The 27,594-nt window shown below is 37.1% G+C and overlaps 1 protein-coding gene across 4 annotated transcripts; it reads right to left on the bottom strand.

The window, feature by feature from the left end:
• Positions 1–316: 316 nt before the first annotated feature.
• On the bottom strand, positions 317–27,594 carry map3k7 (mitogen-activated protein kinase kinase kinase 7). Of its 4 annotated transcripts, XM_041253682.1 has the most exons (18): positions 26,935–27,594; positions 24,842–24,952; positions 23,579–23,644; positions 23,104–23,149; positions 22,540–22,678; positions 21,706–21,834; positions 19,922–20,046; positions 19,688–19,818; positions 17,873–17,954; positions 15,967–16,106; positions 15,273–15,426; positions 11,356–11,436; positions 7,858–7,925; positions 7,179–7,223; positions 6,610–6,709; positions 5,051–5,112; positions 4,365–4,480; positions 317–3,262 (listed from the first exon to the last, which is right to left on the bottom strand). In XM_041253682.1, the coding sequence occupies exons 1-18, from the start codon at positions 27,019–27,021 to the stop codon at positions 3,082–3,084; spliced, it is 1,863 nt and encodes a 620-aa protein (XP_041109616.1). In that variant the 5' UTR covers positions 27,022–27,594; the 3' UTR covers positions 317–3,081. The 4 variants fall into 4 exon arrangements, with proteins under 4 accessions (XP_041109616.1, XP_041109617.1, XP_041109618.1 ...); XM_041253683.1 differs by lacking the exon at positions 7,179–7,223; XM_041253684.1 differs by lacking the exon at positions 11,356–11,436.

Raw genomic sequence — 27,594 nt, 5'->3', positions numbered from 1 at the left:
CTTCATTGATCAGTCTTGTAGGACATGAATAAGTTTTTTTTTTTTCTTTCTAAGGTTTACTGTAGACTGGTATTCTTATTTACAATCAATTAGTTTCTTCTGCAAAGTAAACAATTCCCCTTTACCTGATGTACTGTAAAGCCACCTCAAACACTGTGTTAAGTCACTTTTGCAAGTTCATTCTTTTGTGTGTGTTGGAAGTGTATATTAGTAGCGAACTAGAAATGGCAATTTTTTAAATTGTATTCAGCCATTTGAACTGAAGCGACTTTCTCGGGGTCTTAACTTAGACCTTGTTTCCGTCCTCGCGTGACACATCTTCCCAATCTCCTGCTCATGAGCAAGCTGCTCGCTGTCTGAGTGAACAGGCAGAGCCTGAGCTCCTTCACTGGGATTAGAAGATAACAAACATAAGTGCATCAGAAAATGTACTGCAAATACATACAATCATGGCAAACTAATACAACAATTTGGTAGATTTTCTGTTTAAATTGTACAGTCTGGCACTGTGAACATTTTTGTATGTTTTTATAGTTAACCATTTGTACTGTTTTGTTTCAAAGAAAATGCTCTAAAATTGACAATTTCATTTATTTAGATAAGTTCAAGTGATTGTAAAGATAATGTATGTTTTTGTTTTACCTGCAACAAAAAGGTGGAATTGCATGGCTTCTGATGGTTGAGGGAAAAAAGTCTGTATTTAAACAATTTACTAGCATTTCAATTGATCTCCCAAAACAGTACCGACCTCTCAGTTCAGTCTCAGGTAAAAACTCCCAAAGATAAAACTTCAGTCGTGATTTATACATTTGGATTTATATGGAATAAATTACTGTACAAGTAAATGTGTAACATGCATACACTACATTCAGACTGATGTTTAATAATTCTTGACAGTGGATTTTTTTAAATTTGTTTTTTACAATGTTAATGTGACAGCAGTTACTGTTTGGATGGTTTACATGTATTACATTTAAAAAAATACATTATCTTCCAGCTTTATTTAAATTTGATTTTAGAATGGTTCCTTTGTTGTACAGTGTCACCATTTTCATTGCCATATCTAAAGAAATCTGTCATTTTATGTACACAGTAAATAGATTTATAATCTGAACTCATTAAAACCTAAAAAAAACATTTGTGGTCCAAACCACATTGCGTACAGCTATACATGAAATACATGAGTTATGCCAGAATGTACAGAATGTACCGACTACATATAAAACCAAATGTATGATTTATGTTTGAAAACATATGCAAACCAGACAAATCTAGAAAAACAACCCACCTCTATGAATCAGGTTAATACAGTACAAACAAAATGCTTGGATTAGAAAAAAGGCTAAATATTGCTGAACGTTGAATTGAATACAAGTTTCATAAATGCTTAGTTTGCAGTTACAGTATTTGAATAAATAGACAGGCCTCATGCTCCTAAATATCAGACTGCAGTTTCTCAAGCGTGTGCATTTTCTGAATATGGGTGCCCTAGATAGAATTAAAATAATACATCATTACTTTGCAGCTTTATCCTGATTCATCCTCATGCTGATAGCTGGCAGTCCAGCCATAGCAACGTTTTATTAACGGAATTTGGCATCTGACGTTTCTGAAAAACCCATAAGAGACAAAATGCCTACCCACCACAAAACTGCCCATTGTTTTAGCACAAAACACGTTTCAAAGACATCTGAAAACTCACATTCCAGTAGGTGATTTATGGCAATGACAGCTTTCCGTTTCAAAAGTATGACTCACGTGTGCAAGCAGTTCTGGTATGAAGATTTTGAATTAAATCTGAGTTTTTTTTAATGAGTTTTGATTGCCAAACTGACCTACAATCATTCAGAGGAAATTCGTGTTTAACTTATTGTTGCTTAATGTTGAAACATTTGGTATTTAAAAGTTTCAACAGCTTGGAATCAATTCTGAAACATGGCTTTAAAAAAAAAAAAATCCACTTCCTTTGAATTTAGATTTGCGCTGCTTCAAACACGGAGTCAGACTAACTGCACTTCTTCATTTAAAACCGGAAGGTGGCATTTAGGTACTTTGACATTTTCGGAAAACCTAAAATCTGTAACAAACTTTTCACATTAAATCTGTGCAAAAAAATGTGTCACCCTCTAGCGCCCCCTAATGATGTACAGTGTGGAAACACTGTTCTAACACTTTAAGCACTGCCAGTGTGTCATGTTCCACCCCCAAAAGCGTAACACTTCACTGGGTTCTAGAACCGCCCCTTGCTGCTTCACCTGGCTTACATTAAAGGGAAAGAATTCCATGTGAGCATACAGTGCAAAGAATAAGCCTTTGTCATTAGAACTCAAACACTGTTCAAACTTTCTTCATAAATGCACATAAACCTTTCTTTCCCCACAGAAGATTAACTAGCAGAAGCAGGTGGTGTATATCTTTTTTTTTTTAATCTATGCATTTTGTTCGACTTTCACAAAATAAATGAACGGAAACCTTTAGTTAAACAATTTCCAACCATACATTTAGGAAAGAAATATTAAAGCTGTGCAAAACGACTTAAACGTGAAATAAATTTGCGCTCTATTAATTGGGGCAGACAGAAAATATGAATACTGAAATAAGTTACTGCAAGTTTTCCAATCGGATATTTCTGGTGGGCTGCACACAAACTTGCACTTTGACTGGGAATATTAAATGGGAATATGAGATACAAATTTTCTGTCAACATCTACTCCATTTCCAAATGTACAACAAAGTAATAATAATATAAAAAACCCAACTGCATTGGTGCACTTGCTTTCGTCCCCCAGCCCAGTTACTGTATGCATATGCAGCAAGCTTACACACAGTAGCTCATTGGTCTTTTTTTACAGTTCAATAAAAACATTTTTGGATGACCAGGTCACAACCACACAAACCATGTTTTTTTTAACACCCTTGTTGAATACTTCACTAAAAAGTGAAAAGCTGTTGCAGATATAGGTTTCCAGAACACAACAATCAACCTTAAAATAAGTCACCTGTAAAAGGTAGTTATAAAAGAGGAGCAGTCCATTTATCTGCTGAATGACTCTGGGTCAGTGAAGGCCTCAGTCCCGGGCATCATGATGTGCCCTGTCTCTTCGGCTGCTGGGCTCTGATGAGCTCCAGCTGTTTCTTGCACTTCTGGAAATAAGTGGAGAGAGACTTGTTTTCATCCAGTAGTTTTTTGTGTTCTTGAACCAGGCGTGACGTGTTCTGCTGGTCTTTTTCATCCTGGTCCAGTTCAGCTATTAGCTCATTCCTGGAAACATTCAAGGAGACAACATGTTTTTCAACACACCGTCAGAATAGCTGATCACTACTTCCCAGGTTCATCGCAGTTCCACAAGTAACTCAAACCGCTGTGTGACTGAGCCAGCATCCTTGTCCCTCATTTTGGTTGTAAACAAAAAGCATTTATTGTTGAAAGAGAAGCTGGAGCTAGCTCTAACACGATTCAGCTGTAAGCTCTCCCTGTCAGTGCCGAGCAGACAATGTGGTGTGAGAATGCTATGAATAGGTCTTTTAGAGTTCTCTGATATTCTCAAAGTGTTTGTGGCCGTGGCTCATCAGGTGCCAGGTTAGTAAACAGATTAATTGGTTTCTCTATTAAAAGGAACCTGTGACCAGAGGATTTGGGTCACCACCAGGTTTAGTAGCCCTGTGTTGTAGCCAAGCCGATGTGTGAATTCCTGTGCTCTAACTAAAACTGAACGAAATCCCTCATTTGCCAAGGCGAGTGAATAGGGAAGGGTTGAGTAGCTTTATGCAGAAGAATGTACTGAGCGTGCATTGGGGGGGGTGTTCAGGTTTAGTAAGTTTTGTTAAGCGAGGCGATCCTGCTGAATCGAAAGTACTTCCACACAGCTAAGAATAAAAGAATAAGATTTCACTATCAGATTGTCGAAGCAACCCAACGCATAACCTAGTTAGGTAGCTTAGTGTTCCTGATGCGGGACTCCATATTAGGTGGATAACCCTTATTAGAACTTTAAAAAGCAACCTTTTGTTTCTTAATGTTTTTATTTATTTTTTATTTTTATTTTTAAGTGTTTTGTATTGGGAAGAGATACAGTGCTAGGAACTATTATTGTTGGTACCCTAGCAACAGCTGTCCTGGCATTTCTTAATATTGTAAATAAATCTGGTGGGCCTGCTGCAGTTTCAAAGAAAACCATCCGTCTCCATCAACACCATTGTTAAGTGAACACCAGACCCTTTTACACTGGGTCATTTGCTGCCCATTTGACCCAACTCAGATCCACTGCTTACTAAAAACATGTCTCACAGTGAAGTGGTGCAACAAATACTCCAGTGAGAACAAGGAATTCATCTTATTCAAGTATCCACTGTTAAAAACTTACTTTCTCTGTAGCAGCAATGCAATTTCTGTTTGGACTTTCAGGTATTCCTGTGCCATTTTACAGTGCTGTTCAAATACTGCCATGGATTCTTTGGAGTTCGGACAAGGAGCAAGTGGCTGAAAATAAAACACATGTGATGTGATCACTAATTGATTCAGCAGCAATGCACATATATTTATACCAGCAATCAGAATCATCTTAAGCTTTTAAAAATACATTCTAAAATCAGTCGAAATGTCTCACCAGCTTTGCCAAAGTAGTCTTATATGTGCATTCCACACTTTATATAGCATCATTTTCTCTATTTGCAACAAGAAGTAATCCAAGCTTAATTAAATTAATATGCTCAAATTTCAGTGTCCTTGAAAACATATTCGTGCAGTGAAATCCAGCCGAGTTGCTGAAGCAAAATAATCTTAAAACTAGAATATCCTCTAAGCAAAGGCCAAAAGGCAAAAACAAGTTCAACCTCCGATAGGATTTCAAGTCCCCTTGCAGCGAACCTACAAACTCACCAGCCTATTTAACCCTCTGTGTGCACCCTTGTGAAATAGACAATAACCAGAAATCTGAACTGAGGTTTTGCTGAACAGCCCCTTTCAAATTAAAACATAGCCACAAAATGAAACCCAACATTTTCCAGAAGCCAATGCGAATATCTAATTAGTAAGAATTCAAACCAGTACCTGCAATTGGTGATCCAGTGTAAGGTACGCCATTGGGATGGAATTATCTGAACCATTGGTATCTGTGGGCATATATACAAAAAAAAAAAAAAAAAAAAAAAGTTTAGCTAGGCATTTAGTTTCACCTCCTTGTCATACAGACTGGTTGTGGCCAATGCCTCATAAACAGGTATAAGACACTGAAACACTAGCTGTTTAGCTTTATTCAATGAAAATACCATGACAGTTATAATGGGGCTACAGAGACAATCATTCTTGGGGACAAAGTCACAAAAAGGTTCCTGATTAAATGTTTTTTTTATTTTTTTATTTCTAAATTAAAAACTACAATAAAACTAAATAAAGTTGGTGTCAATTTCCCTTGGCAGCAGAGTGCTCTGGATCGCATCTGGTGCCACCTTCAATGTACAAAGCAAAGCAATGAAAATCTTTTCCTCTCTCTTTTGGGGATATATTTGCAATATGACCTCTGTCGTGGCATTTTCTGGCAAAATTGACCAATGTTCCCTTTATCCTCAGTGTGATCCAACATGTTTTCCTGTCCTTCCCTGTTAATGGCATTATTATTTAATATTACGCCCCTATGCGTGGTGATACGTTTTATGCGTAAAATTACACGGGCGCGTAATTCACTGGGGTGTAATCTCTTTAGAGTTGATAATGCTGCATAACAGAAAATAATAATAATAATAATAATAATAATAATAATAATAATAATAATAATAATAATAACAACAACAACAACAACAACGGCTGGAAGTTCATTAACTCATTAAACATAACGTAATACAAGAAATAATGGCAACCTGAAACACAATATTATAAAAATAATTGTTAGTAATTACAATTATTTTTATGATCTTTCATTTCAGGCTGCCATTCTTTCTTGTATTACGTTTCATGTAATATTTATTATAACAGATACATACAAATCCCAGTAAAGCAATACAATAACTTTGGGTACCTCACGTATAAATACATATTTATACCAACATCCATGAACCTTTGGTTTCGAGGGCGATTGATCTGCCATGGACTGAGCCATTATATATGTATATACTGTAATATCCCCTGCTGTATTTGAGCTTACAGTATTTAAACACTCAGAAGTAACTTATGATGAGTGACCATAAAGACAAAGTTTTATAATATAACAATTGATTGAAATTGTGCAGTTTATTAATCGTTCAAAAGTTGGTTTCGGTGTTTAATTTAATAAATCAGAAATTAACCGTATTTTCAATTGATCGCTCATCACTAACACTAGGTAAGGAGCGCAAGGGAATTGCCCTACAAGGACAGTAATAGATGACTGTGATAAGCTGTAATTTTACCCGAATATTTGGAGAATATGCGAGTGTGATATATGGTACAGGTTGAGTGTTACATGCAAGGTGCACAAAAATCCCACTGTGGGTAAAGAACAAACAGGTTTTAGTCTTATGATGGATTTAGAAAGGTAATTGCTTCACCACCGCAATCAATTCTCTTAATTCATCATTTAGAACTCAGACTAGGAGCTCATATGCTTATAAAGACTTCTTTTCATAAAATCATACCTGAAGATTCATCCGGTGACCAGCCGAAGTTCCTGGCTTTTTCAGAAGATGTGATCATCCTCACACTAGGACTGGATGAGCGGCTGCTGTTTCTGCTTCCCTGAAAAACAGAAAAGAAAACTAGAATACAAAAATACAATATGCACTTTAAGCATATTATGTTAATAAATTCTGGGTTTAAACAACATTATATTTGAAATGAGAGAGTGCACTAACATAGTAATTTGTGTTTGTTTTTTACTATAAAAAAATACAGTTGAAGATTGAAGCAGAAGGCAAATATTACAATAAAACAAATTCTGAAGTATTCTGGAGCTTGCAAATATGAGACCTGTAAATATTTAATATTATTCCAACTATGTTCCCAGTGGTGGAATGGATTGCATGAAATGGCTTGAAAACGAGAAAGCTGTTTCCAGACAGTTGTTTACTGCACGATAAACGATCTGTGTCAGAATTAGATTTGGTTTCAAACGCTTGTGGTGTCCTTTCATGAAAGAGCTCCTGTGTTATTTCAACACATTCGTTAAATTCACGGTTAAGCCATGTTGAAAGTAAATTATACTCACAGGCAAATGATGCACACAGAGTGTTCCTGTCTTTTCAGTACCCGCCTAAAGTCAAAATGATTTTTTAAATCCCAGGGTAGTGACTCTGAACTGTTTTCATAACACAGGGTAAGTTACACCACCATTGGGTCACAACATAATTCAACACAGAGCTCTGGATGTCAAGAGGGGCACACCCAAAGCCAGCAGGATGATGGAGGGGATAAAGTATGCTATATATTTCAAGGTTGTCCTGGGAGTTTGTGCTTTAGTTTCTAGCAGCATATCATAATCCAGAACTGACAGACACTGGGGGTTTTCAACCCTCCTCCCCCTCTTCTAAATATTGCTTGACAGATGTTACATTCCAAGGCATTCAGGCAACTTCTGAATGTGACAAGTGCTGTCACTCTAAAAGACTGCACGTGCCCTCCTCAACACAGAAAAGTTAGGAGAACACAAAGTAAAAACAGCTCAACTTTACAAGATGCCACCTGGACAGCCATTTACATTTAGACAATAAATACACACCAACACAACACACTATTTACCTTTTCACAAAGAGATCAAAATATTTCTATAGAGAACGTAAGACCAATGTTAAGACAATTTCATAAAGCCAAGTCAGAACCAATTGTCCTTAGCAATGTAGGCCTTGGTATATATACTAGGTTTTGACCCCAGGGTTAATGCACATTACCTGACTGGATTCTGTCCCAATTCCTGGAAGGTCCTGAACAGATCTCCGTCTCTGCTGTTCACTGCTTGCTGGACAGAAGACAGAACAAAATAGTAAGAGCTGCTGTAAGCCAAAACAAGAGTGCAACTGTTTCCGATGGAGGTCGGAATTCCAAATCCAGGGATAGTGAAACAGATAAAGGAAGGGAGACACAGAAGAAAAAAAGAAAGATAGAGCACAAGTATGCAGACTGAAGAAAAAGAGTGTGTGTTAGAGAGATAGAGCGAGAGAGAGACAGCTGCAGAGTTTAACTCAAAAAACACGGGCTTGTCAACATGCAGCATATCCCCTGCACACTGACCACTCCTACCACACTCTCCTCTGCCATTTTCTGTCATGTGTTTGAACAGACTTGTTTGCTTGGGGGCCAGAACTATTTAAGGGATCTTACACTATGGGGTTTTCACAGGAAGACTGCTGACACATCCCCCTTCCTCAGCTCCAAGTCTTGTTCTCTTCTGCCTTGAAGTTAATTCTCAATGTACTTAATAAAAGCAGGAACGACCATCTGACCCTGAAGGTGAATACACTTCTCCTCTGGAAAAAGGCCTAGCAATGTCCTAGAAGTCACGTCTTGCTATTGATATATTAAACAGAATACAATAATCTTCTCTCACTGTCCACCTGCTTGCAATTGTCTAATAATAAAGACAGGCATCTCATTGTTTTTCTTTTTAATGTAATAGCCACTCTACTCTACAGGAAAATTGCATTATAGCAACAGTGTTTTTGTTGTTCATGAAAGGTGCTAGACTGGCAGCTCTGAAGTCCTCCTCTCTTTATCCACAGAGCAGGGATAGCGCAAGCAGCGGCAATGCCATGAGGTGCATTCTTCCAGCCTGTCTTAGAAAGACTCAATTTCCACTGGCACAAGCATTTGTCGGGCTGTAATAGAACCAGGCCGAAAAACACATATCTAAATCTGGCTCCCTGGAGGAACCAGGCTTGAGAATTGGGAGGGCGGGGGGGGGGGGGGGGGGGGGGGGGGGGGGGATAGAGATGTGTAATGCTGCATAGCAATAAAAGTAAAGAATCTTTGCTCATTAGTGCAGTCAGTGCATTGCCTCTTTACAGCTCCTTACATGTATATTGGACAGTGGCTAAGAACTAATATATTGGAGAGAAAAAAAGAAAGCAAGTAAACTATTCCATAATTTTCTATTTTTAACTCGTAAAAGGGGAGTCACGCCTTGGAGAAATATATTAGACAGTTATTTAAAATGAATATTGAATCATTTTTCAGATCTGCATGCAATATATCCCCTTGGTTCACTGCGGTTACAATTTTAAAGTGGTATTTTAATCTACGCTGTACAATGGAATTCAAAAGTTGAAGACATTGGAAGAAGAATCTGTCAACTTAATGGTTTTACCTCTGAATTTATGACCAAGTCTTAATGTTAAATATTAATTACCTGAAGTACATAGAAACATGCTGTGCTGGTGCCCATACTGTGTTCACAAAATTGTACAATGATCGCAGGGAGACATACTGTTACATACATTCATACAGAGATTTAAAGTAAAGAAGTGCAAAACTCAACATTTTTCCAGAAACATTTGATCATTACTGACAACCAAATAAAGCGTTAAAGAGCACATGTGATCATCTGACATTGCTGCAATGGATCAATCATAGCCAGATCATTCTGTGACATATATATTCTGCTCTAAACCTAGAATATAAACTCTCTGAAACATCTGAACCGCTGGTGCAAAGATGAAGCTGCAAATTAAAAATGTAAGTGTTTCCAATGAAATCGAAGAGAGTGCCCTGTTGAAATTTTCCTAAAGTCAGTTGATGAATATTTGTTAATATTGTGGAACTACATTTGCTGTCCTATAAAGCACTTTGGATTTCAACAGTTAACTTAACGATAATTTAAAAAAACGCTAAACAAAATAAATGCAAATAATCGAGTTCAACTTCTGGCATATAAACATTTCATCACTAACTGCAATATTCAAAAAGCACATTTATTTCTAGAATTGCTTCCAGAGAAAAGGAGGTTGTGTGCCATTGCTTTTGCTTTGTTTAACAAAAGCAGTCATTTGTATTACTAGAAGCAATTCAAGCAGATTCTTGTTTTGAGGGATGTCCCCTTATTTACAGTGACTTGGGAATTTAACCTTTGTTTTCGTCTCATCAAATTGCACCATCAACTTTTGCATGAAGTTAAAACGAGATCCCTAAACATGAAATACAGTATGTCACAGGTACTTTAATCCTTCAACACCATTTTTTTCTGACAATGCACTGCATTAAGATTTAGAAAGAGAATTATTGAATCAAAATCAAACAAAACAAAGCAAAACCAACAATATTTGTCATACATCAAATATAAATTTACAACATTTCATTTACGTAATAAAAATGCAATCCACAGCACACATCGACTTTAATGGGTGGATTTTAAAAGTTCCACATGAAAACCTACAAGTGAGAATTGTCAGTGTGCACCACTCCCAGTAGCAGCATGCTACAAAGCAAGGTGAGTTCGATACAATTTATTAATGGAGACCAAAAAAAAAAACATTTAAATAAAAAAAGCAGGCATTTAAATAAATAAAAAAAAGAGCTGAGGTACTTCTTGATCCAGATCTAAGCACTCCAGATATTAATTTTACATGTTACACCCTTATGTAATTCAGTAATATTAACAACTTTTAAATTGCATAGACAATGGTTAACATATCATGATCTGATTTGGTGAGCAGATGACCAGTAGTGCTTATTACTATGCCTGCGCAACTCTAATATAGACTAAACACTTCCACTAGTAGAGGAAATACATTTGAAATGGTATTGTCTTAATCCAGGCAAAACTATACTAAGCAGTAACAGAGTGGTGGCATAACAGCCTGGAGTGATAGAAATCCAGCTATGTTTGCAGGCCAGGTGATTCATTCAATTAAGAAATGCTCTGGTTTTGGGATTGGTGGTATGGGTTAAGGTTTGGGAATCTAGTGAAATTTACATTTGACAGTTAAGTGGTGGTTTGTCTCCTCCCCCTCCTCCACACCAAGATTAAGTCAAAGTTTTAGTGAAGATTTGACACCTGTCACTAGATGAAAGTGCTCATCTTGGACAGATTACAAATAATTTAGTCTTCTTGTGGTTCATGATGTCAGGGTTCTCCAGTTTCAAATGGAGAATACTTTTCTCCGTTTAAATCCATTATAGGATTAAAACAACTGTAAATTCAGTTTAAGTTAGTTTAAATCTTTTTACTGTGGTTCAGACTACACATACATAGGATTAAATTTTAACTCAAGTTAAGACACCAAACACTGAGTGCCAACCACCAATAAGAAGGAAGTCATTAACAAATTGGTACTGTTATCTGGAGCAAGAAGCACTAAAGCAAATACACACACCAGACGCAAAAAGCAAGCCCTGCTGATCCAGCCAAGTCAGCAACCCAGACAGATGTAGAGGCCAGTTGTTAGCACTGGTACCTGATATGAAGATCTCGGGAACATCCAGAATGGTGCCAAAAGAAGCAGTTTTACGATGGCCTCGTTTAGGCTTGGGGCGTGCTGCAAAAATACACATATACAGCTGCATACACATGCAAAACTACACAGAGTACCAAAGCATGTTAACAGTCAAAAACAAAGCCCCCCCCCCCCCCCCCTTCCCCTTTTCTCCTTTCTCCTTATTTCCAGACTACAGATCATGCAATACATCTACATGCAGAAGCAACAAACATTATGTCAGCATGGAAGCACAGCGGTTAAGGCAAGGGCACACATTGTAAGCAAGTGTTCAAACAAAATTACAAATACAACACAAACCAATTTCTATTCCTCTACTATGATCACCTATTTTACTGAAAAACATTATGTATGCTTCAAAGTAAGTACCATGGGGCAAATATTCAAAGGTCTTGTGAATTCTTATCTTTCTCGCAGCTCTGCTTACGTTGCGAATGTTGTGCATAAAATCGCAAGTCAGTGAAATCTAAGAGTTGGAGGAACTGCAATTATCACAGCGCTGCGGATGAATAAATTAACATGAATTAACACAGGAAATCAACCGCAACTCTCTAGGTACAGAACCATTGAAATTTTTTGCAAAATGAGGCTTGACAAGGCGTAGCCCCAGCACCTTTTCAGCAATGAAAGTTACAAATGTTATTAAATGTTTTGCTCTCAAATGCGTTTTCTTACAATTCAACAGTTTTATTCATTCTGCAAGTTCTTGCGTGCGCTAAACAGACAGTCTGCTGCCAGGGACATTTAATTACTTCACCATTTACGTGCCATAAAGATGACACTGGCTGTGAAAGAAGGACTGCGACTATTGTTGTTTTTTTATACACAAATGCAATAAGCTTGCTTGATTTGAAAAACGCCTCGAACGATACAAGCAAATTCCTACACTGTTTGACTGAATGAGTTGTACACAACAAGCTTCAATATAAAAGCTGAACATTAATTTTAATACACACGTTTTTAATGAAAACAAATACTGTAGCCTACTTCACTAAAGTGAAAACTGGCTTCAGTTATTTTTAAATAGCACTTCTTAACAGGAGCAGAATTTTATTTAGGGTTAATGTTGAACTTAAACGCATTCATGTCTGACTGTACCCCATTCTCTCATATTACTGAATTACAAATGGTACATTGAAATTTTGTTCTGTTCGATATTTTATTTTAAAACACTTAACTCAAAATCAATTATTTTAAGGTGACATTGGTTTTATGTTGGGAAATATTTTTAAGAAAAATAAAAAACTGAAATATCTTCCTTGCATAAGTATTCAACCCCCACATATTAATATTTGGTAGAGCCACCTTTCGCTGCAATAACAGCTTTAAGTCTTTTGGGGTAAGTATGGACCAGCTTTGCACACAGTGTCGGAGTGATTTTGGGTGGTGTGATGCAGCTTCCACTTCCTGATTATTGATCCAGCTGTGCTCACTGGGATATCCAAACACTTGGATATTATTTTGTACCCTTTCCCTAATCTATGCATTTGTATAACTTCATCTCTAACTTCTGCAGAATGCTCTTTGGTCTTCATTTTCCTTCAGATTCACTGCCTTACCAATGACCCTTCAACAGTGGGGTTTTTATCCAGAAAATGTGACAGCAACTTTAATGGTTCACAGGTGGAGGCCAATAGTAAGGTAACTGTGTCCTCGTTAGGGCAATTTCTTTCATCGGTGTAAACTGAGAGCTTCCACAGCACAGGGGTTGAATACTTATGCAAGTTTTTTATTTTTCTTAAAAATATTTCCCAACATAAAACCAATGTCACCTTACAATAATCAATTCTGAGTTTCAGTGTTTAAAAATAAAATATCAAACAGAACAAAATTTCAATGTACCATTTGTAATTCAGTAAAATGAGAGAATTGGTCAGGGGTCTGAATACTTTTGCAAGGCACTGTGTGTGTGTGTGTGTGTGTGTGTATATATATATATATATATATATATATATATATCCCTGCATTTGCCTTTAATTTGTTTTTCTGCACATACTACTGCTTTGCACATATGATGTAGAATATACAATTATAAAATCTAACACTAGTACATACAATACTCTTTCAAATAAACATATGATTTTGAATGAGCGCTTCTTAGGAACGGTATTATTGTCATTGCTTGCACCCCGGCACCTCTTTCTTTACAAATTAAGCACTGGTAATTAGTATTGTTTAAAATAAACCACAAATAAATTAAATGTCTGAGTTGGAAATAAACCTAAATGTTATTATGTTTAATCAAATTGACTAAGGACTTCTTCAGGAGACAAGTCCAGGAATGTTATACACATGTCTATTCTGCTGCATGACATTTCCTCTTTTTCTGTTGCTCTATTTGCTCTGAAAGCCATGTTCACTCGTTAACTAGAAACATAGATTGTCCTGAAATACTTTCAGCAAAATAATTAAGAGGGGTGTAACCAGTCTTAAATGATTTCCATGTAACATCGACTTGAGAATTTTTTTTTTATTTTTTTTTTGCAAAAAGGACTACAACTCCCCTTGCGACACACGCAAGGCGTTTGAATATTTGGCTCTATGTATTTATGCACTCATCTTATTCATTTGGAGTCGTCTCATTAGGATACATTTAGGTAAGGGTTGAATTAATAAAGCTTGTGTTATTTCCAAAAATGAGCTCCTATTAAAGCCATCATTTATTAGGCAAGGTGCACATATGCATGGACTGGATCCAGCTGAGGCGAGGGGGGAAATGCTTGGGTTAGTCAACACATGGTGTGGCTTCCAACAACAGTGGGCAGCTATCCCTGAAACGTAACCAAGTGGAATGGAATACTGCTATAAAAGAATGGTTACTAGTATTGTAAGTAAATACTGTATATTTTTATACCACCCAGCACTGCACCCAAAGTGGTATTCTTGTAACACCTCGCCCCTACGTATGTGTGAACCTGCCCTGAGTAAAATGTATTACACATTAGTTCGTGCACTTAATAAAACACACTTAAGTATATGCAAGGGCAAAGTAAAATTAGTAACACACAAAAAATAAATATATAAGCTCCATTGATCCAGGCTGTTCAAATTTTAAAATGGCTATATCACTGTGAAAAACATATGTTTCTAGCTATTTGGGTTAAACTGTCAATAAGCTGTTTCTAAGTGTGTGTAGCGTTGAGTCTCAGCATCCCATTAACTGTACAGCTTTAAAAGAACTTCGATTTTCAGTGTGGATAAAAAATAATTCCAATGAACCAACTGAAGTTGCACGTGTCTGATTACAGGACTGGGAACTAACATGATACTGATGGATTTTAAAAGTTTTAAACTGCCACCTCACAGGACAGGCTATGGCAAAGCCTAGTAGATGCAGAATATGCATGCCAACAGGAAACACAGTCCAACACGTTTACTTTGTGTTAAGCAAGTTTTGCATGCTATAATTTAACACAACGTTTGTTTTTAGTACATCATTTTCTACACCTATTTTATTGTGAACACAGACAGCAGTCTTAAAATGCATTTTTATAAATATATAGTATAAGCTTACAAAATTATATATTAATAAAACTAAATTAATCAACTATTTTCTTTCTGGTGTAATTTGGAGAACCAGAACCGTTCTCGTCACTTGTTACCTCAATTAATATAGCTCAATGGCTACTTAAAAGGTATCCTGGTACCATAAAAGCTAGAAGTTAAATTAGCGGACTTATTTGAAAACAGAAGCATGATTTAATAAGCCAAGCAAATGAAGTGTCTAAATGTAACAAAAAAAAAATCAAGTCAAATCATTGCCTACTACTAAAACCAAGACTTTTAGTCTATATATATATTTTTTCATATATGAACAAAACTAAGCTTCAGGGAATGTATCAATGAAAATGCACAGACATCTTGTTTTTCTCAGTCACCTGTATTTCCAAACGGTATCCTTGGATCCAGTTCAGACAGGTCAGCACTCATCCTCTTATTCTCTGCAGAAGTAACAGCCTGTGGCCTGCCTCTGACCTCTGGCAGGCTTTCCACACTGCCACCTCGAGACAAAGTCAGACGACCTGAATCCCCCTAGCAAAGACGACATCTTTGTTCATTCACCTTTGTGTAACACGAGTAAGCTACAATACGGTGTATTACCAGGGTCTACATTTATGGTACATATGTGACTTACATACAGATGGAATGCTGTTACTATGTAGTTGAAAGTTGTTGTTTTTCTTTCCCCTGTATAAAAAAGTGTCTACAAACAGGATCTGCATCCCTAGAAGCTGTAATTAAGAATGATGATGAAACAAGGAGCTCCCTCGGATTGAGGCTTGACATATTATTAAAAGGGAAGGCTGAAGGCTCTTCACAGTATTACTATACAAACCATTCCACTACTTACTGGAACATACTGGAAACAGACCCTACTGAACGAGGTGCCTACATGTTTATAGCACCTCTAACAGCGTCATATTATTGTTGTTTAGGTTAGAACAGTCTGTCATATCAACATCAAAGCTGATTATTCCCTACAAACCTTGACAATACTGATCAAACAAAGTGGCTTAAACATAATAACCTTTAAAGCACAACTTTATGGATTCACAAATGTAATTACTGTACCTTGTGTTTAAACTGCTGTGCAAACTTTGATTCAATTCGCTTGATAGTGTCATTGGTAGCGTTGGCCTGGAAGTCTCCTGGTTCCATATTTATATCACTCCTGTTACTAGTGTTTGTGGAGGTGTAATCCACATAGGATCCTAATGAAAAACAAAACAAAAAAAGATTAAGCAGCTGCATAAATATACAACAGGGCATCATTTACTAGAAGGTCAACGTGAACATTATATTTTAAACTGAAGCAGATATCTGAGAATATATACAAAAAACTGCAATTGCTTGTCCTCAGATTTTATTAAGCACAAACACAATAAATGCATATTAATACCATGAGGCAGATACTGTACTTTAATGAATCTTCTTTCTTCTTACATTTTCTCATTGGTTATATATTATTTCAATTCTGACTGGCTATTTTATATCCTACAACATCACATCAGGCTTTACTTCTTCTCACAGGGGCATTCAACACATTTTTGCAATGCAGAAACAATATATTTTTTTTTAAAGCTCAGGCGTGGTACACACACACACTGCGGTAACAAACTGCACTCGCTGTGGTTGTTTGTTGTACTCACACACACACACACCTTTCATTACTGAAGTGAGTGTACTCCCCACTTAAACTAACAGCTGAACTGCGACCAACATTACACGACATCCGTTAGATTTATGTGACAGCAACATGGAGGCTGTGTTTTTGTTTATGCTTTTGGAAGTAAGTATTGTAGATAATCGATCGAGAGCTTGTCAAGCACAGCTATGCTCTACTCTGGGGGGGGGGGGGGGGGGGGGGGGGGGGGCGCAGGTCTGTGGACATACGCTATGCTTTTTCTGAACTGCTAATATACAGTGGTGATTTGCAGGTCTGTACAGCCTTTCGTATTAATAAATTGACAAAAACCCTTTGAAAACAGCGATGGAACAAGGTTGTACACTGGATTGAACATAAAAACAAGTGAGAACTCCCGAGTTAGACCCTTCGAAAACAAAGCCATGTCATTACATTTTCCACTTCCTTACTGGACTTTGATAATGCATCTTCGCTGCTTATGGAAAGTTTCAGCTTTCTTTTAAACCTTGCTACATCAACAATTCTCAGAATATATCACATTTACCCATACCGCAAGTGGCAGGCTGATTTCCTTAACTGCACACTGTATAGAATAAACCCCAACCTCCTGAACAACCATGGAACATCATCAGCTAAAATATCTAACAATATTTTTTTTACTCATATTTACTGCTACAGAAAATAACATATCTTAGATCAGGGGGCTTACATGTTTGGCAACACTGGAGAAAAACACTGAACATGAGTATGAAGTTCAGCTTGTTAGCTCAGCTGGAGGAACAGTATTAAACAGGCCTAGTCAGTTGGCAACTTCTGAGTAGGATATTAAATTCAAATATTAAAATACTCTATTCACGGATGGAATGATACAGAAGGGAATGTTGACACAGTAAACATATATGCACTCGTAGACTTTGCTGAAAATAAACCCACTCTTTAAAACCAAGTTGGTCATTTTGGCCACCGCTTCTGAAAACTGAAAATGATTCTGTAACATTGGAATGATACAGCTGTCTTGGCAAAACAAAGCTAGTCATACCTATGGCACTCTTCTGGAAGAAATCTACACAGCCACAGAAAACCACACGGACCGAAAGTCATTTTGTATCAGTAGCACCCCTCTAACCAGTTACAACTATTCTATGAAGAAAAACAAAGCATCCCTGGTAGCTTTATCTCAGGGTTTGATTAGAAATGCTAAAATACAACATTACAATGCGGCAGTGCAATTCCTACTGGATAGATTTTGACAGGGACACGTCCACAACCCTGAAAATATGAAGTAATGATCTCTTTACTTAAAGACCATGCTGCAATAAGCCTTCTCCATACCTGTACTGGTTGCCGAATTGCTCTGTCCTTCATCGGAATATTGGCAAGGATACTGAAGTGGCTCGTCAGATCCTGGAAAATACTGTAGGACAAAAACGGACTTAAAAATTGACATTAGAAGGAATGGATCAAACTGATTTATTTAGCAAAAGGCAGAATGTTTTGGCTACATTTCTTTGGGGCGAGGGGGTGGGCACAATCACACAACTCATGCAGTAGTTTTACTCTGCCCATCATTTGCTTACATCCCCAATTCTGATACTCCATATAATAAAGAATGTCCCAAGTTTCACCACCGATGAGGATGCAACATCGATAATGGATAATTGCAAAGCATATGACATGGTTTATTTAGATTTCCAGAAAGCTTTTGACAAAGTCCCGCACAAAAGATTAATTCTCAGACTGAACGCAGTTGGGATTCAAGGAAACACATGTACATGGATTAGCGAGTGGTTAACATGTAGAAAACAGAAAGTACTGATTAGAGGAGAATGGAGTGTGGTAACCAGTGGTGTACCACAGGGATCAGTATTAGGTCCTCTGCTATTCCTAATCTACATTAATGATTTCAATTCTGGTATAGTAAGCAAAATTGTTAAATTTGCAGATGACACAAAAGTAGAAGTGGCAAACACTGTTGTAGCAGCAAATGTCATTCAAAATGATCTAGACAAGATTCAGAACTGGGCAGACACATGGCAAATGCCATTTAATAGAGAAAAGTGTAAGGTACTGCACGCAGGAAATAAAAATGTACATTATAAATATCATATGGGAGATACTGAAATTGGAGAAGGAATCTATGAAAAAGACCTAGGAGTTTTGGTTGACTCAGAAATGTCTTCATCTAGACAATGTGGGGAAGCTATAAAAAAAGGCTAACAAGATGCTTGGATACATTGTGAAAAGTGTTGAATTTAAATCAAGGGAAGTAATGTTAAAACTGTACAATGCACTAGTAAGACCTCATCTTGAATATTGTGTGCAGTTCTGGTCACCTCGCTATAAAAAAGATATTGCTGCTCTAGAAAGAGTGCAAAGAAGAGCGACTAGAATTATTCCGGGCTTAAAAGGCATGTCATATGCAGACAGGCTAAAAGAATTGAATCTGTTCAGTCTTGAACAAAGAAGACTACGTGGCGACCTAATTCAATCATTCAAAATTCTAAAAGGTATTGACAGTGTTGACCCAAGGGACTTTTTCAGCCTGAGAAAAAAAACAAGGACCAGGGGTCACAAATGGAGATTAGACAAAGGGGCATTCAAAACAGAAAATAGGAGGCACTTTTTTACACAGAGAATTGTGAGGGTCTGGAATCAACTCCCCAGTAATGTTGTTGAAGCTGACACCCTGGGATCCTTCAAGAAGCTGCTTGATGAGATTTTGGGATCAATAAGCTACTAACAACCAAACGAGCAAGATGGGCCGGTGCACGTGCGCCCCCCCCGTGCCCCCCCCCCATAGTCCTATCCCTGCACAACATGTAGAAAACCATATGGAATCCATACTTAACTGCATCAGCAGTTCAAAATGAGTGTACTGAATGTGGAACCAGACTTAAAGAAAGCAGGGCAAGTAAATAAATTTGCGCACACACACACACACACACTAGAACTGGACCAAGCGTATTATACAGCTCCTTAAGATACATCTAGGTCAGATCATGACTCAAAAGCAAGTAATTTCCCTTCTGACTAAATGATACATAAAATAATGCAAGTATAGCAGTTTAAAGAATATTGCATTACCACCTTGCTGTGTGTAACTGTAATAACAATGTTAGACCAAAAAAAAAAAAGGGAAAAAAAAACCTGCATAAGATGTGTCATTATTTTGACAATCTCCTCCATGGAGGGGCGCTGTGAGGGGTCCTTTGACCAGCAGCGAGTCATTAAACTCTCTATGGGTTTGGGGAGGTTTTTGATCAGCGGAGGCCGAGTACCTAAAAGAGAGCCAAGATGACAAATGAAGCGATGCAGTTCCCCATTTCCAAACCCTGAGATCATTAGGTTATTAAACTGTACATGTCACTCAATCCATCTTACCATTGTGAACAGCCCACATGATGCGAAAGGCAGGCCCCCCGATTTCATCAAAGGGTTTCCTGCGGGTTATTACCTCCCACAGAATTATCCCCCAGCTGAACACATCACACTTCTCACTATAATTACTGCCTGCAATACAAAAGTTTCAGGGGTTACAGTAACTGTTTCTTAAACAAAGAGATCGCTACAGTGCACATTTCCCATAACTGCCAATACAACTTCTTTATGAAATATTCCAAAACGTGCATTCTGTCTGACTGCCTGTTGTATCTCTTTGCCACGTTTTGCAGGTACAGTAGATGTCGGTTATTAGCAACTCTGATAGACAACTTTTGGTTATTAACAACATTTTCCCAGGAACCAATCCAGTCCCATAGACTTTAATATTAATGGAATTATGATATTACTTGACAACTTTGTTACTGGTTGCCAGTGCTACAGAGCACACCTGCATGATTTATGCAGATACTTTATGCAGCTTTTATAAACACAATGACTTCACAACTGTATTTCTGGCAAACTGAGGCAGAATCAGGCTTTGAAACTGGCTATGAAGCTGTACTCAAAATTGAGATAGATTTACAGCAGGAGGTGGTACATTGTAAAAAGCAGACGTTGGACAATTTCTTATTTTAAAAGTGTGTTCTTTAGAATTGATTATAAGTACAACACATATTTTTTGTTTGCTTTACTCATTGTAAGGACAATTGTAGTACATCGTTGTGTAGTACTATTTAAGCCTACCCCCTTTTTTTTGTTTTACACACACATGAAGTAAACAGTTCTGTTTGGGTATTTCGTGTTTCTCATGTTCATTTTTTAACCCTAACGTATTTCAGTGCCATATTTGTATAACTACAGCATACAATGTTGTTCTATATAAATACACTGAAAACTGAGGTTTTTCTCTTATTGGCAACTTTTGGTTAATGGTAACTTTTTGCTGGGACCGAGAGGTTGTTAATACTACTGTAGTTTCCAGACAGGCTATGGCTTCACATGAGTAACCTCCTTTTACCACTGGAGTGAAAACTATTTTGTAAATATCCAATCTGAACTTACTATGCACCCTCTTTAGGGAACCATATCAATCATCTTTCCCCACTGTATTTACTCTTGGTGACCACTTTCACACAGGCACTGCTTTGCATCTTACTGGTTTTAGTACCAAAAAGTAATAGCCTTTCACAAACTGCAGATCTGTTGGAACTTACAAAACAGCAGGTCTATGCAAATAGCAATCTACACAATTTTAGGAACTGCATCAAGAAATGTAGTAGATAATCACCCCTTAATCTTGCAAAGCTATGTTTACATAGCTGTTTGGGAAACATGGTGCAGAAGCTCTCTTCTTGTCTTTGAGGAATGAGTCAAAGTTCAGACACACTTTTGTTTTAGCTACCCTCACCCTTGTTTAACCTTGAAGACATTACAACAAGTGCTGACAAGGATCAAGCTTTATAGCGAAGTTGCACGTCATCATTATTTATTTATTTATTTAAATGTAGTCGTCGACAATTTTTTACCCCGGTTGTCTCCCCGGTTTAGTATGCTCAATTATCCTTGGCTTACTGCTCGCAACCCCCCAGCCGACTCGGGAAATGGCAGCTGGAGCACGTGTCCTCTGAAATGTGCTATTAATTCATTATTGCATAAATCTATGAAAACAGTTTACTCCCTTCAATATGAAAAAGTTATAATGAAGTTAAAAAGAATCGTAATCTATTCTGATAGCAGGCATGCTTTACTCATACTCATTACATGCAAAATGAGTTCATGTGGACCTGCCTTCAAACACTTCCGGTGCCATCCAAGCAGCACTCCCTTTGTTGTTGGTCATGTGTGTCTGAATGTCACAGGCTGTTCCAAAGTCACAAATCTTCAGAACGGTTCCACCAGCCACAAGCAGCAGACTAACAGGAGACAAAGAGACAATCGCCAAATGCATTACCATTTTAAGATTAGAGCTAAATAATTGTGTCAGGGTGCCTTGCATTTGCTTCAATGCAACACTTGTGTTAAAAATCTAGATTAAATGCTAGTACTGATGACACAGTAAATACACTTGCTAAATAATATCAAATTTTGCGCTAACAATCATGACATGACACCAGAACAAATTTAACAAGCTTTATCTTGTGATACTACAGTAGTTGAGTATCATAACAATACTGACAACTTAAAGTTAAGGAATAGCTACTCTCACTCACTGGGGTAGAAACAGTCTTTAATTAACGACAGCACGTTGGGACTAGCATTTAAATCTATGTTTTTAACACAAAAGCACTGCACTGAAGCAAATGCAAGGCACCCCAACAATTATTTTGCTCTAATCTAGGTCACTTTTCTTTTTCTCCAGGATGTTACTACTGGAATTTCCTTATGAAGAAAGGTTTGCTCCCACCTATCACACATGGACAAGTTTCTTCTCTAGATTTTCAATTTAAACTCAAACAACAAAAAGTCACTTGTCTGACCATCACACCAATTCAGACAGTAGACTACATCTTAAAGATGTGTGCAGTTCGGACTTAAAAACCGACTAATCCTTGACTCCCTGGCACAAAGCAGAACTACAGAAACAAGAGGATTTACAAAAGATAAATATGGTTAAGTACTTTGGTGGTTTGAGGTCTCGGTGAATTAAAGCCTTTGGTTTCATTCCATGGAGGTAGGACACTCCCTGGGAACACTGAAAGCACCAGCTCATAGCATGGGCAGCCGTGTAATATGGCAGAGGTTCAGCACCGTGCAGCACTGTGAACAGAAAGAGAAGACATGATAGTCAGCAACATTTTCAAATCCTACATTTGAGACAAAAATAATTATGACACCCTTGTTATAACAAATACCAAAATACACAATTTCTTTTAGTTTAACAATCTGTATCAATAAAATGTATATATAAAAACAAGCACTTCAGCAATTTCAAATATTTGTTCATGAAAGAAGGGATTGAGTTGTAGGATTATGCATTAAATCCAAATTACCAATCAACCCACATTTCCAGTTAAAAAAAGTTGGTCTAGCTACAGGCTACTCTAAACAGACCACTAATACATAAAATATCTACAGATTTAGTAACATTTGATTTGGTTGACACAGTTAATCTTTAAATAACATCATTTAAATACACTAGTACAAGCTGGAGTAAACAAATCTCAGAAATATGCTATACATACCATTGTATAATGAACCTCCTTCAGCATATTCCATAACTAGACAAACCTTAACATAAAAAAAGCTATGTTGTATTAATCAGATCAAAGATGACATGTGTAAAGCACTCCCTAGTTTAGAAATGTATAATAATACTAGTCTTAAACCTTATTTTACACATATTTAGAAAGCTTTTGGTAATCGCTACCACAAAAGCTACTGGAACATTATGCAAAAGCATTTAGATGGTTTGCAATACAAACATCCCAAATAAGGTGATGTGCTGTTCACCACAAACACATGATGCTACAGAAGACTTGCACACATGCTTTGTTAAATTCTTAAAACAGAAAATTGTATAATAAAAAAGAATGCCTCAACAATTCAAGAGATATGTGTGTATCTATTCAAAATAAAATATTAGTGAAGGTACAGGATTGCAAGTGGTAAGCTAATACTTTATTAAATAAAACAGCCCTTTATATATTTTTGACATACTGGATTATTACAGGATCCATACAGCTTCACGATGTTGGGATGGTTTACACGAGACAATTGTCGAAGCTGCAAGAATAAAAAAGGTTTCAGTAAGGTTTCAGTAATACATACAAATAGATTCTATATATATATATATATATATATATATATATATACAATGCCCTTCATTATAACGAACCTGGCCCCTGGACCCCAAAATTAAAAAAAAAAAACATCATATACAACAAACTCAACATCCCGGTCTGTACACACGGGATGCCACCTCCGCAGTGAAGCCAACTCTTTTCTTAACAAAAAGTGCGCGCTGCCTCCGAGATCAAATTCATTTCATGCAGCAACAAAGCTGGAAACTATACTGATCGTTTGAAAAAAGGAGTAACGCAGGCATGTCTGTCGTGAATACAGGCTGTCAACAAACCCTTTTTTGGCTTGCTAAACAACTATGCGGCAAAGTAAAATTGATTAAAGAAAAAACAATCACATAAAACTTGAGGATCTAATTACATTTTCATGTCAAACTTTTCATCTTGGGTTGATTTGGAATAAAAGCTCAGTTTTGGATTCTTGCTTGTTGGATTAAGATCTGGTGCTCTTTGAACGATTCATGTCAGATTGATTTTGAATAAAAGTTCAGCCTCTCTTCAGGATTTTTGCTTTTTGTACTGCATTTTAATTCCTTAACAAACAGAACAAAGCAAATGCAGAATACCGCATACACGATACGAACAGGTAAGTGTAATTCTGCTTTTAGTCGCAATCTAATCTCATTAATTTACTCCAACAGTTTATTGTTCATTTTGATTGCCCTTTTGCTATAATGAACCCCTAAATATAACGATCAAAAGGCTTGGATCCCAAAAGGTTTGTTATAGTGAGGGTGTGTGTGTGTGTATATATAAACACACACACATACATTTAGTAAGAAACTAAAATGCTGCATATATCAGTGCTTCAGATTTTAAAATGTTGCTTCTTTATTTCAATGAATACATTATTTCTTCTACTGTCCGCAACAAAGAAATTAAAGAAAGACAGATGGAAGTTTAAGTGGAAAAGCAATTGAGTCAAATAAAAAGAGATAATGGATTATTACAAGAGAGCTCAACATCAAAAACGTAAATAACCAATCAGCTGTTTTTTTTTGCCTCCATAAATATCTCTCTTTATAACTGAACTGAGCATAAAAGGCTTGCTTTATAAAAACATATTCACACAAAGAACAGCCATGAATATTATTCTGTGACAGCAATCCAGGACTGTTACCTCTACACTGAATGCTTTTCTTTCCGATTCACTTTCTATTGTCTTGATGGCCACGTCTTTTCCTCGCCATTTGGCCTTGCAGACAACACCAAAGGCCCCTCTTCCAACTACCTGAAAGAATTAGCAGGAAAGAAACAAATGTCAGAAATCTAAATGAAAAAAAAAAATGCAAGTCTGAAACCAAGAGTGCCACAGTTGAATTATTCACGCAATGTCAATTTAAGAGATAGCTGGTGAATGTAGTCACATTCGTACTTATTTTAAACTGCAATATCCCCTTGATATGAAAACAGTAGTCACAGCAACCAAGATGACATAATAAAATAGATTCTAAATCTTGATTCAAAGAAAGCAGCACTGACATGATTTATTTTTCAAATAATTGCTATGCTGCTACACTTACGTTTGCTGGTTTAACGGTTCTAAAGTATGGTTTATCTTTTCAGGTTTTATTACAATACCTTTTTTCAGCACACAGTAATTCATGCTGCAAAAAAGACCCTGTGCTGCAGCTCTCAATGGGGATATTACTCCAGGCCTCAGGCAAACATCTTTAAATCTATAGGCTTTAATCTTAAAAAGCTATAACTTTAGCATTGAAGGACACATTATGGCTCAGTTATCATGAGCTGGAATTATGATGGAAAAATGTATATTTTTTGCAGTTAGTCAAGAAAGGATTACACACTGTAAAAAAGTAAGTAGTCTAAGCACAGTGTGATCTGTTGCAGAGGATCCACATGGCAGTAGACTAAATGGGAAACATTTCATGAACTGATAAGCAATTTCACATTATTATGAAGCTCAAAGCACCATTGGAGTGTATGGCACAGTCTTCAAGAATGATGTTCCTGGTTCCAGCACCTCATGTCAGATACTGATTCAGTTGGTGATTCTGGGGACCACTGCACCTTGTTGCCTTTTCTAAATAGGCACAAAACAGCAGACAGGACCCCAGCAGAAACAGGATGTCCTGACCAATCACCAAGTGCAACCATCCAGATAATTTTTTGTGAAAGATAAACTAGGGAATCCCTAAATGTAACAGTCCCTAAAACAAGACTAGCATATAGCAGTCACACACTAAACTGGGCTTCCAAAAAAGTGCAACAATAATGACCTTGCAAGAGCACCCTCTGCAGGGATAAAAAGTAAGTGCAGGCAATATGCTGCTCCATCATGGGCCCCTTTCCACAAAATGCTGCCAAAAGGTTGTGAATGTGATGTTTACAGAGAACATGCTAGAAGACACTAAACAGAGCAGAGCAAAGCAAAGCTCAAACCAAAATCCATGTCTTAGTTAGACCACAAATCGGATACCCCTCATTTCAAGAAACAATGCATGGGCTACAAGAAAACCTGTATCAATAACCTGAAATAGAAATCTGAAATTTATCATTAACCTGAAATAGAAATCTGAAATTTATCATTAACCTGAAATAGAAATCTGAAATTTATCATTAACCTGAAATAGAAATCTGAAATTTGACATATCACTCCCTATTTATTGGTACTACAGTACTTGATTAATTGACAGGTACAAGTTATTGACGTATAAGAACACATAAAAAAGCTGGCTGAAGAAAACTTGCAAAATAAATTTATTATATATCTCCACCCATCATTTACACACTGACCACATTCACTTGATGAATAAGACACCTCTATCTTCTATTACCTAACACTACATTTTATAGACCTGTCCAAGAATTCAGCTAATGTTTGGACTGTGCAAGAGACCAAAAATATAGTAAAAAAAAACTAATGGTTTCTTCTAAAGTAATGTAGCAAGCCCTGGTGTTTTTTTTTTTTTAAAGAGCAAATAGAAAATGTAAAATCAATGAAGAAGGTTAACAAAAAGCTTATTCAAAATAGAGCCTTGCCAGGCTAGTTGCTCAGAAAGAGGGCGATTCTTGTAACTCAAAAGAGCGGCTGAATTGATGAACACCGGTTGGCTACAATGTGATGATGTTTGTTTACTAGATGTTTTTAAAAGATAACTAATTAGTAAACTCACCTGCCAAAATCCAGTTTACAAATTGTAAAGACCCCAACAGCACAATGAGGGTACGTCATCAATTAACACCCCTTACCTCTTCAACATCAATGTCCACGTAGTCAATTTCTTCAAAGGGGTAACCTCCTGGCGTTTCAATCATTTCAGCTGATGGGGCAGACATTGCTACTCAGTTAAATGAGTGCTCATCAAAAGATAATAAACACCCTACTAACAGGCATCAACTTGTGTAAATAGATATGAATGTTGCAAAAAGACGACGTGAAATCAAAATATTTTACTTAAAAATATTCAAACACCAAAACGACCACGGCTCAACTCGAAGAAAGTACCACACACACCGACTGTGCAATGGAACATGAACGCTGCAAACCTAAACAAACGCCGAGCATAAGATCTACTTTTTAAAAACACTACTTTTGATTGCGCCAGCTAAATGTCACCGTATTTGGACTTATAGGCCCCTACTGGCCTTTTCGCAGCCTGGGGATGAAGTACAAGTTTCTTGCCGCAGACTGAGCTCCCTTAAGCTGTGCAATGCCTTTAGCCTTTTCGCCAAAGTTTTCAACGGATTAAATAATTTTCGACCCCGTGCAAACATACAGCCCGGATGTACAATATCGATATTTAATATCCATCTGTTTATATGTGTTAACTAAAGCACTACTGCCGCTGCCTGCTGTGCTTTTCCTTCTTTCTTTTTTTCCCGCAGTTGCTGCTGCACCTCCAGGAAGTG

The sequence above is a fragment of the Polyodon spathula genome, chromosome 6, assembly GCF_017654505.1.
Source record: "Polyodon spathula isolate WHYD16114869_AA chromosome 6, ASM1765450v1, whole genome shotgun sequence".
In the NCBI taxonomy this organism is placed as follows: domain Eukaryota; kingdom Metazoa; phylum Chordata; class Actinopteri; order Acipenseriformes; family Polyodontidae; genus Polyodon; species Polyodon spathula.
This window is presented reverse-complemented; position numbering and strand designations above follow the sequence as displayed.

Excerpts from the sequence above, each read along its gene's own strand:
- map3k7 (XM_041253682.1), bottom strand. The coding sequence starts at position 27,021 with ATGTCTGCCCCATCAGCTGAAATGATTGAAACGCCAGGAGGTTACCCC. Across the intron at positions 22,679-23,103 it reads AGGAGGTTCATTATACAATG|TGCTGCACGGTGCTGAACCT; the intron begins GTATGTATAGCA and ends TTCTGTTCACAG. Across the intron at positions 20,047-21,705 it reads CCGGAAGTGTTTGAAGGCAG|TAATTATAGTGAGAAGTGTG; the intron begins GTCCACATGAAC and ends TATTGCAGGCAG.